Genomic DNA, 13,292 nt, shown 5'->3' with positions numbered 1-13,292 from the left:
CTGAAGTGCCAGCACCCCATATGGGCGTCAGTTTGAGACCCGGCTGCTCCACTTCCCATCCAGCTCTCTGCCATGGCCTGGGAAAGCAGTAGAAGATGGCCCAAGTCCTTGGGCCCCTGCACCCACGTGGGAGACCCAGAGGAAACTCCTGGTTCCTGGCTTCAGATTGGCGCAGCTCTGGCCGTTGCGGCCAACTGGGGAGTGAACCAGCAGATGGAAGACCTCTCTCTCTCTCTCTCTCTTTGCCTCTCCTTTCTCTGTGTAACTCTGACTTGCAAATAAATAAATAAATCTTTAAAAAAACAAAAAAAGAAAAAGATCCTACCAGATAAACAAACATTAGCTACCACTGAAGATATTCAGGAATGCAAACATTACGTTTTTAGGAGATAGAAATTCTCATACTTAAGTAAGACAGCCATCACCATCATTAGAATCTTAGACATAATCATTAATTTCTGTATAGTCCAATAAAAGATTTCATGTTAAACATAAATCAGAAAAACTAGCGTGTTTGAGGAAAGTCTGGTCACTTAAAAACAACTGTCACGGATCCCATACAAATTAAAGCTAAGGGAAAAAAAATATGTCCCTACAAAATCTAGCATAAAAGCTAATTTTTTTTTAATGGAAGACACTGCATTGCCTGGAGCTATTTCCGAAAGGACTACAGACAAAACTTGCTAGTTCTTCCTTCACTCCAGAAACTCTCTCTCATCTGAGCTACTTAAGGTATGTAAAGATTTTAAATGTAAACACATAAGTTGTATTTTTTTTAATTAAATTTACATAAGGGTCGGAAGGAACTTCATAGGGTAAAACTAGTATATTAGAAAAATGTTTAGGGTTCTAGAATGCTGCCAATTTATTATTATATCTGCATGTTTTCATTTCCTTAGTTTATTAGATGACAAAAATGATTGACAAAGCTTCTAATGAGCTCAATAATCTGCTTTCCTATGCTAATTCAATTACAGGTAAAAACAACCGACCACAATGCTTTAGTAAACCTGCGCTTAATATCGCAGGTAATGGGGGCCGGGATGCTGAAATGCCAGCATCCCATATGGGCACCGGTTCAAGCCCCGGCTGCTCCACTTCCCATCCAGCTCTGCTATGGCCTGGGAAAGCAATAAAAGATGGCCCAAGTCCTTGGGCCCCTGCAACCATGTGGGAGACTGGGAAGAAGCTCCTGGCTCCTGGCTTCGGACCAGCGCAGTTCCAGCCATTGCGGCCAACTGGGGAGTGAACCATCGGATGGAAGGTCTCTCTCTCTCTTTCTCTGCCTCTCCTCTCTTTCTCTCTGTGTAACTCTGACTTTCAAATAAATAAATCTTTAAAAAAAAAAAATCCCAGGGCTGACGCTGTGGCTCACTAGGCTTATCCTCCGCCTTGCGGCGCCGGCACACCAGGTTCTAGTCCCGGTCGGGGCGCCAGATTCTGTCCCGGTTGCCCCTCTTCCAGGCCAGCTCTCTGCTGTGGCCCGGGAGTGCAGTGGAGGATGGCCCAAGTGCTTGGGCCCTGCACCCCATGGGAGACCAGGAGAAGTACCCGGCTTCTGCCATCGGATCAGCGCGGTGTGCTGGCTGCAGCGCGCTGGCCGCGCTGGCCATTGGGGGTTGAACCAACGGCAAAAGGAAGAGCTTTCTTTCTGTCTCTCTCTCTCACTGTCCACTCTGCCTGTCAAAAAACAAAACAAAACAAAACAAAACAACAACAACAAAAAACCACTCTTGGGTTCACCAAGGTTGGACACAAGGATACTCTAAACACAGAGAGGCAGCTAGACCTAGAAGTTCAGACTCTTGGCTTCCAAAACTTACCTTTCTCTAAGGAAGACAGAAATGTGAACCTTTCTTTGTGTGAGAAAGATTGAACATGTCTGAGATTCCCCATTTTCAACAACAGAGCCTTAAGTGTGACTAATCATTCACTCAGTTGTGCAACTATTTCTCACAATTCCCCTTCCTACTCTCTCTTCAGCTGAGTGGTTTTCTTCATTCTTACCCAAGGTCTGTCTTTATAGGTACTTGGTAGGTTGAGAGGACAGCATCTGCCAGGGCCTTAGATGCAGAACTGGGTTCTCCTGGGAACTCTTGTCTCCATCTCCAAAGTTTAATGCCACAACTTTAGAGATGAAATCCAAAATTCTCAGCTTAGCATGCTGAAACCACTACATCAGCTGGAGAGAAATACTCTCTTGGCTCTCTCCACAGTGTAAGACTTTGAAGCTATAACTCACATTTGCCGTTTGGGGCTTCTTAAAAGTCCCTATCCCAATCACAGTAATCTGAGATGTTAAAAATTAAAAGTTAAAAATAAGCCAGCAAAATCTGACGACTGAGTTTATGAAAAAGAATTATTAATAAATAAATCACTATTGGAGGATGCATGCAAATATTAAGAAATCTTAGGAGGGGCCAGCGCTGTGGCGCAGGTTAATCCTCTGCCTGCAGCGCTGGCATCCCATATGGGCACCGGTTCTAGTCCCGGCTGCTCCTCTTCCAATCCAGCTCTCTGCTATGGCCTGGGAAAAGCTCCTGGCTCCTGGCTTCAGATGGGCGCAGCTCCAGCCGTTGCAGCCGTTTAGGGAGTAAACCAATGGAAGGAAGACCTTTCTCTCTGTCTCTCCCCTTCACTGTCTATAACTCTACCTCTCAAATAAATAAAAGGTTAAAAAAAAAAAAAAAAAAAGGAAATCTGAGGAAAGCACCAGAGAATGCACTTCACCTGGAAATCAGCATTTAAAAATATAAAATGGAATTCTGCTCGAAGAAGAATCAAGCTCCCCTTTCCTCATTTGTTGTTCAGGTTACAGTAAATGTTTTTATAATTGCATTTTTTTCTAGGGACTCAAATATGATACAAGGTTTTTTTTATTATGAAGCAATGTATATAATATATGCAAATACACAATCACATATATATTTTTGAAAACATGCTTTGGGAATGATACTAAACCAAGCAAAGTTCATGAAAGGCAATATCCAAAATATCAACTCATTTTTATTTGCCTTTATCATCACCCTTCCGATTTCACCTGTTTTGATGGTGCCTTCTGTTTCTGGTGTGGCTTTCTAAATGTACAAAAATTCACAGTTCACATCTACAGACGGATTTCCTGGAAAAGACTTAAGGGAAAGCTTAACAGTATAAATCACAGGCTCTCAGTGGACTTATACTTTTGCAAGGAATAACAAAGATTCCCCATACCTCTGGCCATACTGCACTGGTCGGAACACCTCTAGCAGCCATCATTCTCTACCTCTTATGTAAGAGGAGACAAGGCATTTTTAAATGTTTCTTAGATGGATTTGCTACCTAATGGAATGGAAAGATGTCCAGAAAGTGCTCAGGGAAAAAGGCTAGCTTAAGTGATCACATTCTTTATGAAAGGAAAAGCCCATACATTTATAAATACACATTCACATCTCTCTTCCTCTTCCCCACATAGACACAACAATTACTGTATTTGCCATGAAACAAGCCAGCAGCACTTCTGTTTTTCTGGTTTTTTTGGCTTCCTTCCCCCTTGTCTATTTTTTTTTTTAAGATTTATTTTATTTTTTTGAAAGACAGAGTTACAGAGAGAGGTAGAGCCAGGGAGAGAGAGGTCTTCCATCTGCTGGTTCACTCCCCAAATGGCTGCAACTGCTGGAGCTGAGCCAATCCAAAGCCAGGAGCCAGGAGCCAGGAGCTTCTTCCAGGTCTCCCACGCAGGTGCAGGGGCCCAAGGACTTGCTTTCCCAGGCCATTGCAGAGAGCTGGATCAGAAATGGAACAGCTTGGACTTGGATTGGCACCCATATGGTATGCTGGTGCCACAGACTGGGGTTTTAATCCGCTGTACCACAGCGCCAGCCTCAACAGCAGCACTTCTAAAACAATGTGGTGCACTAAGTTGACTCAGAAATGACACAGGAATGATGAATACTAAAATTTTAAAGATGAAGGAGATTAGTTGGTGGTATAATATTCTAAAATCCTTACACTATTTGGGGGAAAGAAGTACTGAATAATGTTAACCTTTGTCATATATGTGTAATTAAAATTCTAGAAGCAACCATTGAAAGATTAATGATACGATTCATAATTTACAAGCCCATGGAGAGGGAAGGAGGAGGTAAAGAAAAATTGAGGGTCTAGCACTTCGCACAGTAGGTTAAGCTGCTGCTTGTGGTGCCAGTATCCCATATCATGATGAGTTCAGGTCCTGGCTGCTGTTTCTTATCCAGCTTCCTGTTAATGCACCTGGGAATATAGTAGAGGATGGCCCAAGTATGTGGGCTCCTGCCACCCACGTGAGAGACACAGATGGAATTCCTGGCTCCTTACTTCAGCCTGGTCCAGACCTGGCTGTTGCAGCTATTTGGTGCATGAACCAATGGGTGGAAGATCTTTCTCTTTGTTCTCCCTCTCTTTCTGTCACTCAACCTTTCAAAAAAAAAAAAAAAAAAAAAATCCTAGGGGGAAAAGAAAACTGTACCATTAATGGTTTGCAAGTTACTATGTTTTCTCAAAACTAGCATCAAGTCAGTCTTTGAAAAAAAAGAAAAATTGAATAATCCAACAAAATGTAAGAAAGACCAAAAAAGCACATGAAAAATAGAAAATACAAAGATTGTAGGAGTCCAAATGTCAGTCACAATAAAAGTTAATTTCACCTATTGAAAAGCCTAATAACAGAAGCAACTAATATTTATTGGGTATTTAATATGTATCCAGTACTTTTTTTAACATATTAATTCCATTATACCTTATAGAAAGAGTATAATATAAATGCTATGATTATCTCCATTTTATAGGTTAGAAAATTGGGGCTAATAAAATCAACAGCTGGCAAGTGGCTGAGCTAGAACTTAAATTTTAGAAGCCTATTTTCAGAGGCTGTATTTTAATAAGCCCATCAATCTTGGCCATAAGCACATGCCATGCATGTCTACATATGAATCATAATATTGAGGTAATAACTTCTAGTCTTTTTTCCATTTTACTGCAGTGTTTTTCTTTTTATTTCCTTCTACCTTCTTTGCCTCTAATCCATCCTCCCCTCTTCTACCTTTCTCCAGACTCAAACAACCCTTAAACAAACTTGTATGTGGGAGGAGGTATTTTTAGTCAGGGTTTGCTTTTACAAACATGGAAACATACTATATATATTGCTTCTCCCTCCCCCAGGAATACAGAATAGATATCTTTACCAAATTAGAGACATAGAGTTTTTAAAAGAACTTGGGATTCAACCATGAAGTTTAGATGTAACATAACTTACTCTGCCATTCCCTTTGTGATGGACAACTTACATTGCAGGTCCCAGACAACAACAGCCTGAAGGCTTGGCTTTCCTGCCCTCATTTTCACCTATTTCAAGTCAACTTCCGTTTACATTGCCGCGCAAAAATGCCTTATATACGCTGGCTTTTAATCATAACAATACTCCAATAATGTGGGTATTACCCATGGGCCACCTCCTGGGGACTCCAGACCTCGGGCAGTGCCTAGCTGATCGCCCCATCCCCTAATCCCTCAGGGCTCTGCGAGGTTCAGAAAAAGTTCCGGCTAGGAACTTGACTCTTGACCAGCGGGCAGGCGAAAAGGCGCCCTTTTCTTCCAAAGATGTCGGCACCGCTGACGTGATTTGAGAGAATCTGAATTCACAGAAAGCAAGATCCACCAAGAGACTCAAAGGATGGGAGACATGGCGGGGATACAGCAAGTTACTGCAGCACAACCAGGAAGCACTTGAACGCCACGCGACTCACTCACGTCTCGCCGCTCCCGCACCAGCAGGGAGAGAGGGCACTTACCTGCAATCTCCCAACTCTTTTGGCCTTTAAGATCCCTCAACTCCTCACAGTTCACTACCACGTGTCCCGCTAGCAGAATTCTCGGACCCCTAAACCACCGCCTCCGACGCAGAACCAATCAAGGAGCGTTGCGTCATCACCAGGAGCCAGAAAGAAGCAAAAGCGACATGAAGGAAAGTCCTAAGGACCGCTGCCGTTGCCGTGGTAACTGAGCTTCGCCTGCGCAAAGCTTCCTGGGAGTAGTGGTTCGGCGACGGCCGACGCCGACTGTCCTTGCTGGTTGCAGGAACTACAACTCCCAGTGCGACCCGGAAACAGCCTGGGCAGAGGAGCTGTTGGTACAGCTTTGGTCGAGATCCGGGCCTGAACCAGGAAAATGTTGCTGGCGCCCCAGGAAAGGCCCTCCTCAAAGAAGAGGATGGGACTGAGTCGCTGGAAACGGTTCACAAGGAAGCCGAGTCCCCAGGTGATCCCAATCGGAAGCTTTGGGCTTTCGGGGCGGCGAGCGTCCCAAAGAGATGCCCAGAAGCCAGTCTCAGCCCTTCCTGTGGTTCCTGCCTCTTCCCGCAGGGGCATCCTTACGTGACGTGTCCGGGAACCCACATTGCCTTGAGTGAAATGGTTCTAGGAATTTTGAGGTGTGGCTGCCTTACGGCTTTAATGGGGAGCACCGTGGAAGAACGGCTGCCGTTTAACGCTGTTCTCGAATTGGAGAGCTCGCTAGTGCCCATCAGGGTGGGAGGAATCGCGAACGCTTCTCCCCCTAATTTTAGAAAACGTCCAGCACATGTTGTCTGTTGGCAAGATCTTCGCTTTAAATGCTCTGCCGATGCCCTTCCCCTTCCATTTTCTCACATACTATCCAATATGAACTCAGGAATGTAAGTGGATATTGAATACAGCAAAACTTGGTTCACATGGGAATTATTCTATCGATATTCAAAGAATACTTTTCATGTGTTACCTCTTTTAAAAATATTTATTTTAATCTTATTTATTTGAAAGGCAGCAACAAAATAGAGATTTTTCATGTGCTGGTTCACTCCCCAAATGCCAGCAACAGCTAGGACTGAGCCAGGCCCAAGCCAGAAGCAGAGAGCGCCAGCTGGGTCTCCCGTGTGGGTGGCAGCCGTTATCTGCTGCCTCCCAGGGTTTACATTAACAGGAGGCTGGATTGGAAGCAGCAAGGGTGGCGGTAGGGTGGGCCAGGACTCAATTCTTGGCACTCTGATATGACGTGCTGGGGTCCCAAAGGTGGGCTTAATGTGCTTTGCCACCTGAAGACCAAAAACTACCCCCCCCCCCAAAAAAAAAAACCTGATAACCCGATTTCCCATTTTAAGTTTCAACATATGTCAGTAACATGTGCGGAGTCACAGTCACACGGTGTGTGCTTTCAACAAGCTACCTTGTTAACAGTGACAAAAATAAATGCTTTAGATGTAAATGAGGATACTAAAATGGAGAGGCTTCTCAGCTTTCAGCTGCAGAGCAATTTCACCAGCTGTTGGCACCCTTAAGTTGCATATTGCTAAAAATTAGTCTGTAGATGTGTGGCCTTTGTGAGGGCACCAGGCAGTTGTTCTTGGGCTTTATTCTAAATATGCCAGCTAAAAGAACTGGACATATTCTATTTTGTGACTGTCCTGCTCACAGATACAAGGAGGAACAGACCTGAGCATTAGAGATTCTTGGAAACTGAGGCTTCTCCTATTGCAATGTATCCTTATATAAGGGATTGGATCCAAAGGAGATTATGGCTACAGAATTGATAAGGAAGGATAAAAATGTAGGACAGTCTCCTAGGATTGCCAGAGAAAGGATTTTTGGCTGCTGGTGCTTATTACTGCCTATAGAATAAAAAGGTAAAAGCCCAAGAGCTCCTTGAAGTTCTGTTGTGCTTTAATAGGATTACTTCTGTCTCTGTAGGAGTGACAAAATTATTTAACAGTACAGCTGCATTAATTAGATATCTGTTAGGTGTTTTAAAGGTGAAGTGTTAGGTAAGTGAAAAAGAATTTACCTTTCTCACCTCTATGTGTCAGTATGCTGACTTAGATATCCCCTTATTTTTAAAACCCACTGAAAAACCTCTTCTATTTGTTTAGTGGACTATTTCAGAGAACTCTGTGAGCTACTAAGAATGTAGCCTAATGGTCTGATTTCTAATCATGTCTGACTGGTCTGGATGGAAATTAACTGTTCACACCATCACTTTCCATTTTGTGAACAGCAGAAGTAGGATTGATTAACCCTTAGTCTACTCCCTCGTACTTAATGCATTGAACAATGTCCCTGATCTTGGTAAGGTGGTAACCTCTTGCTACAGGCTACCTCCTAAAAAGAGGCCAGAGAGGAACAGATACTTCTCCAAGAAGACGGTTACTTGGATATTTAAGAGAATTAATTAATACTTCTTTGGGTTTTTGTGACAAATATTATATCTAGCATTCCTGTGAGTTGTCTTGGCCCTTAACCCCTGGTAGCTTTCAGAAAATCATGATTCTGGGGCCAGCACTGTGTAGTGAGTAAAGCTGCCCACTGCAATGCTGGGATACTGACATCCCATATGGGTGCTGGTTCATGTCCTGGCTGTTCCACTGCTGATCTGGCTTCCTGCTGTTGGCCTGGAGAAAGCAGCAGAACAGGGCTCAAATACTTGGGCCCCTTCCACCCATGTGGAAAGACCCCAGTGAAGCTCCTGGCTTCTGCCTGGCTCACTCCTGGAGTGAGCATTACAGCCGTTTGGGAAGTGAACCAGCAAATAGAAGACCTCTGTTTCTATCTCCCTCTTTCTCTGTAATTCTGACATTCAATTAAATAACTCTTTTTTTTTTTTTTTTTTTTTGACAGGCAGAGTGGACACAGAGAGAGAGACAGAGAGACAGAGAGAAAGGTCTTCCTTTTGCCGTTGGTTCACCCTCCAATGGCCGCCATGGCCGGCGCGCTGTGGCCGGCGCACCGCGCTGATCCGACGGCAGGAGCCAGGTGCTTCTCCTGGTCTCCCATGGGGTGCAGGGCCCAACCACTTGGGCCATCCTCCACTGCACTCCCTGGCCACAGCAGAGAGCAGGCCTGGAAGAGGGGCAACCGGGACAGAATCCGGCGTCCCAACCGGGACTAGAACCCGGTGTGCCGGCGCCGCAAGGCGGAGGATTAGCCTAGTGAGCCGCAGCGCCGGCCAATAACTCTTTTATTTTAAATCATGTTTCCTGGGTCCTCTCTTAGCCTGGTTAAATCAGGATCTCAAGTTGGACCTAGACAAAAAATAAAACCAGTCAGACAGTGTCCCAGAGAAGACTGCATGTTTTTTCATACTGTTATTCTGTGTGCTCTCATTGTTATTGGTGCTCAGCTTTCTAATAAAGTCCTTTGGGGAAAGAATAAGGGACACTTTATTTTATTTTATTTTATTTTATTTTAAAGGTTTATTTATTTATTAATTTATTTGAAAGTCAGAGTTACACAGAGAGAAAGGAGAGGCAGAGAGAGAGAGAGAGAGAGAGAGAAGTCTTCCATCTGCTGGTTCACTCCCCAATTGGCCACAATGGCCGGAGCTCTGCCAATCTGAAGCCAGGAGCCAGGAGCTTCCTCCAGGTCTCCCATGCGGGTGCAGGGGCCCAAGGACTTGGGCCATCTTTTACCGCTTTCCCAGGCCACAGCAAAAAGCTGGATTGGAAGTGGAGCAGCCAGGTCTTGAACCGACACCCATATGGGATGCTGGCGCTTCAGGCCAGGGCGTTAACCCATTGCACCACAGTGCTGGCCCCTAAGGGACACTTTAAATACCAAAATTGATAAATATATTGCTGTATGTTAATATACTATGTATGTTATCTACAGCTTGCTTTTGACCCTGATGATGTGAAGCACTGGATTAAGGTAAGGGTATTTCAAAATCAGTATTAAAAGAGAATTAAGAGTCATAAGCACATGGAAAAGGAGTATAAGGCCTCCATTTTACATATACATGGTTATTTTTATTCCTATGTATGTTGCTTAAATTTTATGCTTTTTCCCCACTATTTTGTTGCTTTTCCTGGAAGTGTTTAAGCACAAATTCAAGAAAACCAGCATGTAGACATGCTGCTTCAAATGCCATGAGTATCATATGAAGAAACATTGAGCAGAACAGGGAGGACAAACCTTGGAAAAGGATGTAGTGGCCTACTACAGCTGTTGGAGAGATGGTAGTATAATTACACTGACCTAGGGGCTCAATTGATGAAGACTATGTGAGCATCACAAGTAAGAATTTTCTAATTACTAGAGTGGTCCAGAAATGGAGTGAGCATTCATACAGAGATCTGTTTTCTATCATTGGAGCTATTCAAGTGAACTGTAAATGGTCGCTTAATGTTTGGATAATGAAGAGTATGTTTGTGCTTTCAGTGAATAGGGGATTAGGTTAGATAACCTCTGAGATTTCTTCCTGAAATGAGATGTACGCTTTCAAGTCAGGGTACCATTTAAGATGAAAGTTCCATCAAACCACTTCAGTTGTATGCCTCTGAGTGTCAGTTAGACAACTTGCCATACTCAGTGTGTTTGTGTACCACATATTTCAAAATCAAGCAATATTTTCCTGGGGAAATATCTTTCTACCTAATATTATTTTGAGGAGTTACTGTCTAAATTGACATGCATTATGGGCACCAGGTATTAAGTGCCTACTAAGTACTAGCCCATTTTCTTGGGCAGTAGAGCTAAAACAGGAGAGAGGACTGGTACAATCTCATCCTCCAAGAGTTTGTAGTGTAGTGAAGGATAAACAGTTTACCCAAAGCTGATAGGAGAATTAAAGATGTAATGAAAGTGTGTGATCAGAGACTCTGATTATGTGAGGCTTGGGAAGGTTTCCTGGCTGTTGCGGAAGGCCTGACATATAAGACAACTAAAATGGATCCACTATTATGGAGGCTAGCCTTAGAAGACCTCTCCTCACCATCTAAGACTGGCTTGCATGTCAGTTTTGGGGGGCCCAGTGCCATATCTCTGCAGGGCTTGGTCACAACAGTTGGTTACCACCTCTTCCAGAGGAGAATATTTAAACCAGGAGGCTGATTTACCTGTACCATGTTCCTCTTTATACAGTTGTCAACCAGCATGACAGAGTTTTATTCTCCGTTCAGCCTCAAATCTCCCATCTTGAAAAAAATAAGTCCTTATCTAACACTGTAGTCCATTCTGATTGCTGAACAATTTCTTTTTCTTTTCCATTATCTTCAAATATATAACCTGGACTCCTTGCCTTTGTATTTTTATTATCCTCCAATGTCCACAGTTATTTTCCTTGGTTTCTGTTTCTTATCTTTTCACAGAAGTTCTTATAAATGAGCTCGTAGCCAAATCCAGTGATTGATAGTCCTCAAACTTTTTCATGTTGTATTTGATACAGTTATCACTTTTTTTTTTTTTATTCTAGAAATCCTCTCCTCCATTGCCTTTCTATAACACTGTTATCTCCTGGTTCTCTACTATCTATCTTTTCTGTTTTTACTCCCAACACATCCCAGCTCTGGGTACCCAAAACAATTACATCCTCTGCAACAGAGACTTCCAAATCTACTTGGGTGCACAACCTTGTCAAAATCAGCTAAGCCCTTGTTATGTGGAGGGAAAGGAGGATATATAGGAAGTGTATGGAGCATGACAGAAGTTGAAAGTTCTCTCTTCAGAATTGAAAAAGATTGGAGGCCGATGCTGTGGCGCGCAGCTGATTAAGCTGCAACCTGTGATATCAGCATCCCACATGAGCAATGGTTGGAGCCTTGACTGCTCCACTTCCATTCCAGCTCCATCCTGATGTGCCTGGGAAGGTAGCAGGAGATGGTCCAAAGTACTTGGGCCCCTTCCACCCATTTGGGAGATCCAGATGGGGTTCCAGTCTCCTGACTTTGGCCTAGCCCAGCCCCAGCTGCTGCAGCCACTTGGGGAGTGACCTAACTGGAAGATCACTCTCGCTTTCTGTCTCTCCTTTCTCTATAACTCTGCCTTTCAAGTGAAAAATAAATCTTTAAGAAAAAAAAAAGGCTGGTGCCGCGGCTCACTAGGCTAATCCTCCGCCTTGCGGCGCCAGCACACCGGATTCTAGTCCCGGTCGGGGCACCGGATTCTGTCCCGGTTGCCCCTCTTCCAGGCCTGCTCTCTGCTGTGGCCCGGGAAGGCAGTGGAGGATGGCCCAAGTGGTTGGGCCCTGCACCCCATGGGAGACCAGGAGAAGTACCTGGCTCCTGCTATCGGATCAGCGCGGTGTGCCAGCTGCAGCGCGCCGGCCGCGGCGGCCATTGGAGGGTGAACCAACGGCAAAAGGAAGACCTTTCTCTCTGTCTCTCTTTCTCACTGTCCACTCTGCCTGTAAAAAATAAATAAATAAATAAAAAATAAAGTGAGCTTACCCAGCAGCAGTGGAGATCTTGCTAAAATATATAACCATAATTTTTCATGGTGCCAAAAATTCATACATCAGATTGATCTAGGTTTGGAGGTTTTCATTGGAAAAGCAAAGGAATGAGGGCTTTGAGGATGCTGTATCATAGTAGCTGAATCTCCACCCTTAGTGGGAAGGGAAAGGGACACTTTAAAGGACTCATAGATTGAGAGAAGAGGGAGATACACAGTGACATCAATGCCATGGGAGTAGGGGAGAATCAAATGGGGAGATGCATATTGGAGACGGGTTATCAGAGTTTAGGTTGAATGATGTAAAACTCCGGGTGACGTGGTACAGAATGAGCATGTCAGCAGGTTTGCTGAAGTGGAATCAAGAGGAAGACTATTAGAATATAGAAGATCAAACAAACCCTGAGGCTGAGATGATGAGTCATCCTCACGGATGTAGAAATTTCTTAGAATCAGGCAGATGTTTGAGTGAATTGTGTCCTGTGGCAGCTCACTGAAAATGCAACAGTCCACCATGATTTACAATTCATCCTCATCCTGACTTGAGAGAATGACTCATCTTCTTATTCCAGCGCATTCTGCCACTTTACTGAGCTTTCCAACATTTTCATACTCTGGAAGCTTTAGATTTTTGTGTGTCTCTCTATCAGTCAACCTATAGGATCAATTTAACCCAACAGCCCTGCAATGTATACTCTGTGTGACTCCTCTCAAGCCAGTCTCCTTCCCTTCCAACAATCAGATCAGTGTTCCCTTTGCTTTGACTAATTGTCGCTCCCCGTCTTCGTGGAGGAACGACACAGGACCCTGCGCTGTTCTTTTGTCTGCTCGGCCCTCCCCGGGTTTGCTGCTGGTTCTTCCCGGGTTGGCTACCGACCCTTCCACCTCCGTGGAAGGGCGATTCCTCCTGCCACTTTCCCCACTTCCGCGGGGGAGCGGCACACCGCCGGCCGGCTCTCTCGGGGGCTGCACAGGTGTTCCTTCAGATAGATGTTTCTGGTGCATGTTGTCTCTCTCCTCCTTTATAGTCCTCTTCCACCAATCCCAACTCTGCTACCCACACTCCGAGTACGCTGCTCTCCT

General features: G+C 44.3%; 2 protein-coding genes across 19 annotated transcripts in view; one reads left to right on the top strand and one right to left on the bottom strand.

The window, feature by feature from the left end:
* Positions 1-5,996, bottom strand: part of QTRT2 (queuine tRNA-ribosyltransferase accessory subunit 2) — a 30,064-nt gene extending 24,068 nt beyond the window's left edge. The window contains exons 1-2 of one of the 5 annotated variants that reach the window (XM_051819033.3): positions 5,808-5,945; positions 3,041-3,131 (exon numbers count right to left, since the gene is read on the bottom strand). The gene's annotated coding sequence lies outside the window, so the exon portion shown is untranslated. The other 4 variants (XM_089331681.1, XR_016233098.1, XM_002716831.6 and 1 more) reach the window with 4 other exon arrangements.
* Positions 5,997-6,070: 74 nt separating this feature from the next.
* Positions 6,071-13,292, top strand: part of CCDC191 (coiled-coil domain containing 191) — a 113,691-nt gene continuing 106,469 nt past the window's right edge. For 8 of the 14 annotated variants that reach the window (XR_016233094.1, XR_016233093.1, XR_016233091.1 and 5 more), the window contains exons 1-2: positions 6,071-6,273; positions 9,651-9,689. Coding sequence is in view for 8 of the 14 variants with exons in the window: in XM_089331670.1 (XP_089187796.1) it covers positions 6,184-6,273; positions 9,651-9,689 (129 nt within the window). In the remaining 6 variants the exon portion in view is untranslated. The remainder of the gene's footprint in view (positions 6,274-9,650; positions 9,690-13,292) is intronic. The other 6 variants (XM_070072124.2, XM_051819026.3, XR_016233095.1 and 3 more) reach the window with 5 other exon arrangements.

This window comes from Oryctolagus cuniculus, chromosome 4, assembly GCF_051225735.1.
Source record: "Oryctolagus cuniculus isolate XC-2025 breed Fujian yellow rabbit chromosome 4, ASM5122573v1, whole genome shotgun sequence".
In the NCBI taxonomy this organism is placed as follows: domain Eukaryota; kingdom Metazoa; phylum Chordata; class Mammalia; order Lagomorpha; family Leporidae; genus Oryctolagus; species Oryctolagus cuniculus.
The sequence above is the reverse complement of the archived record's forward strand: the minus strand, read 5'-3'. Positions and strand labels throughout refer to the sequence as shown.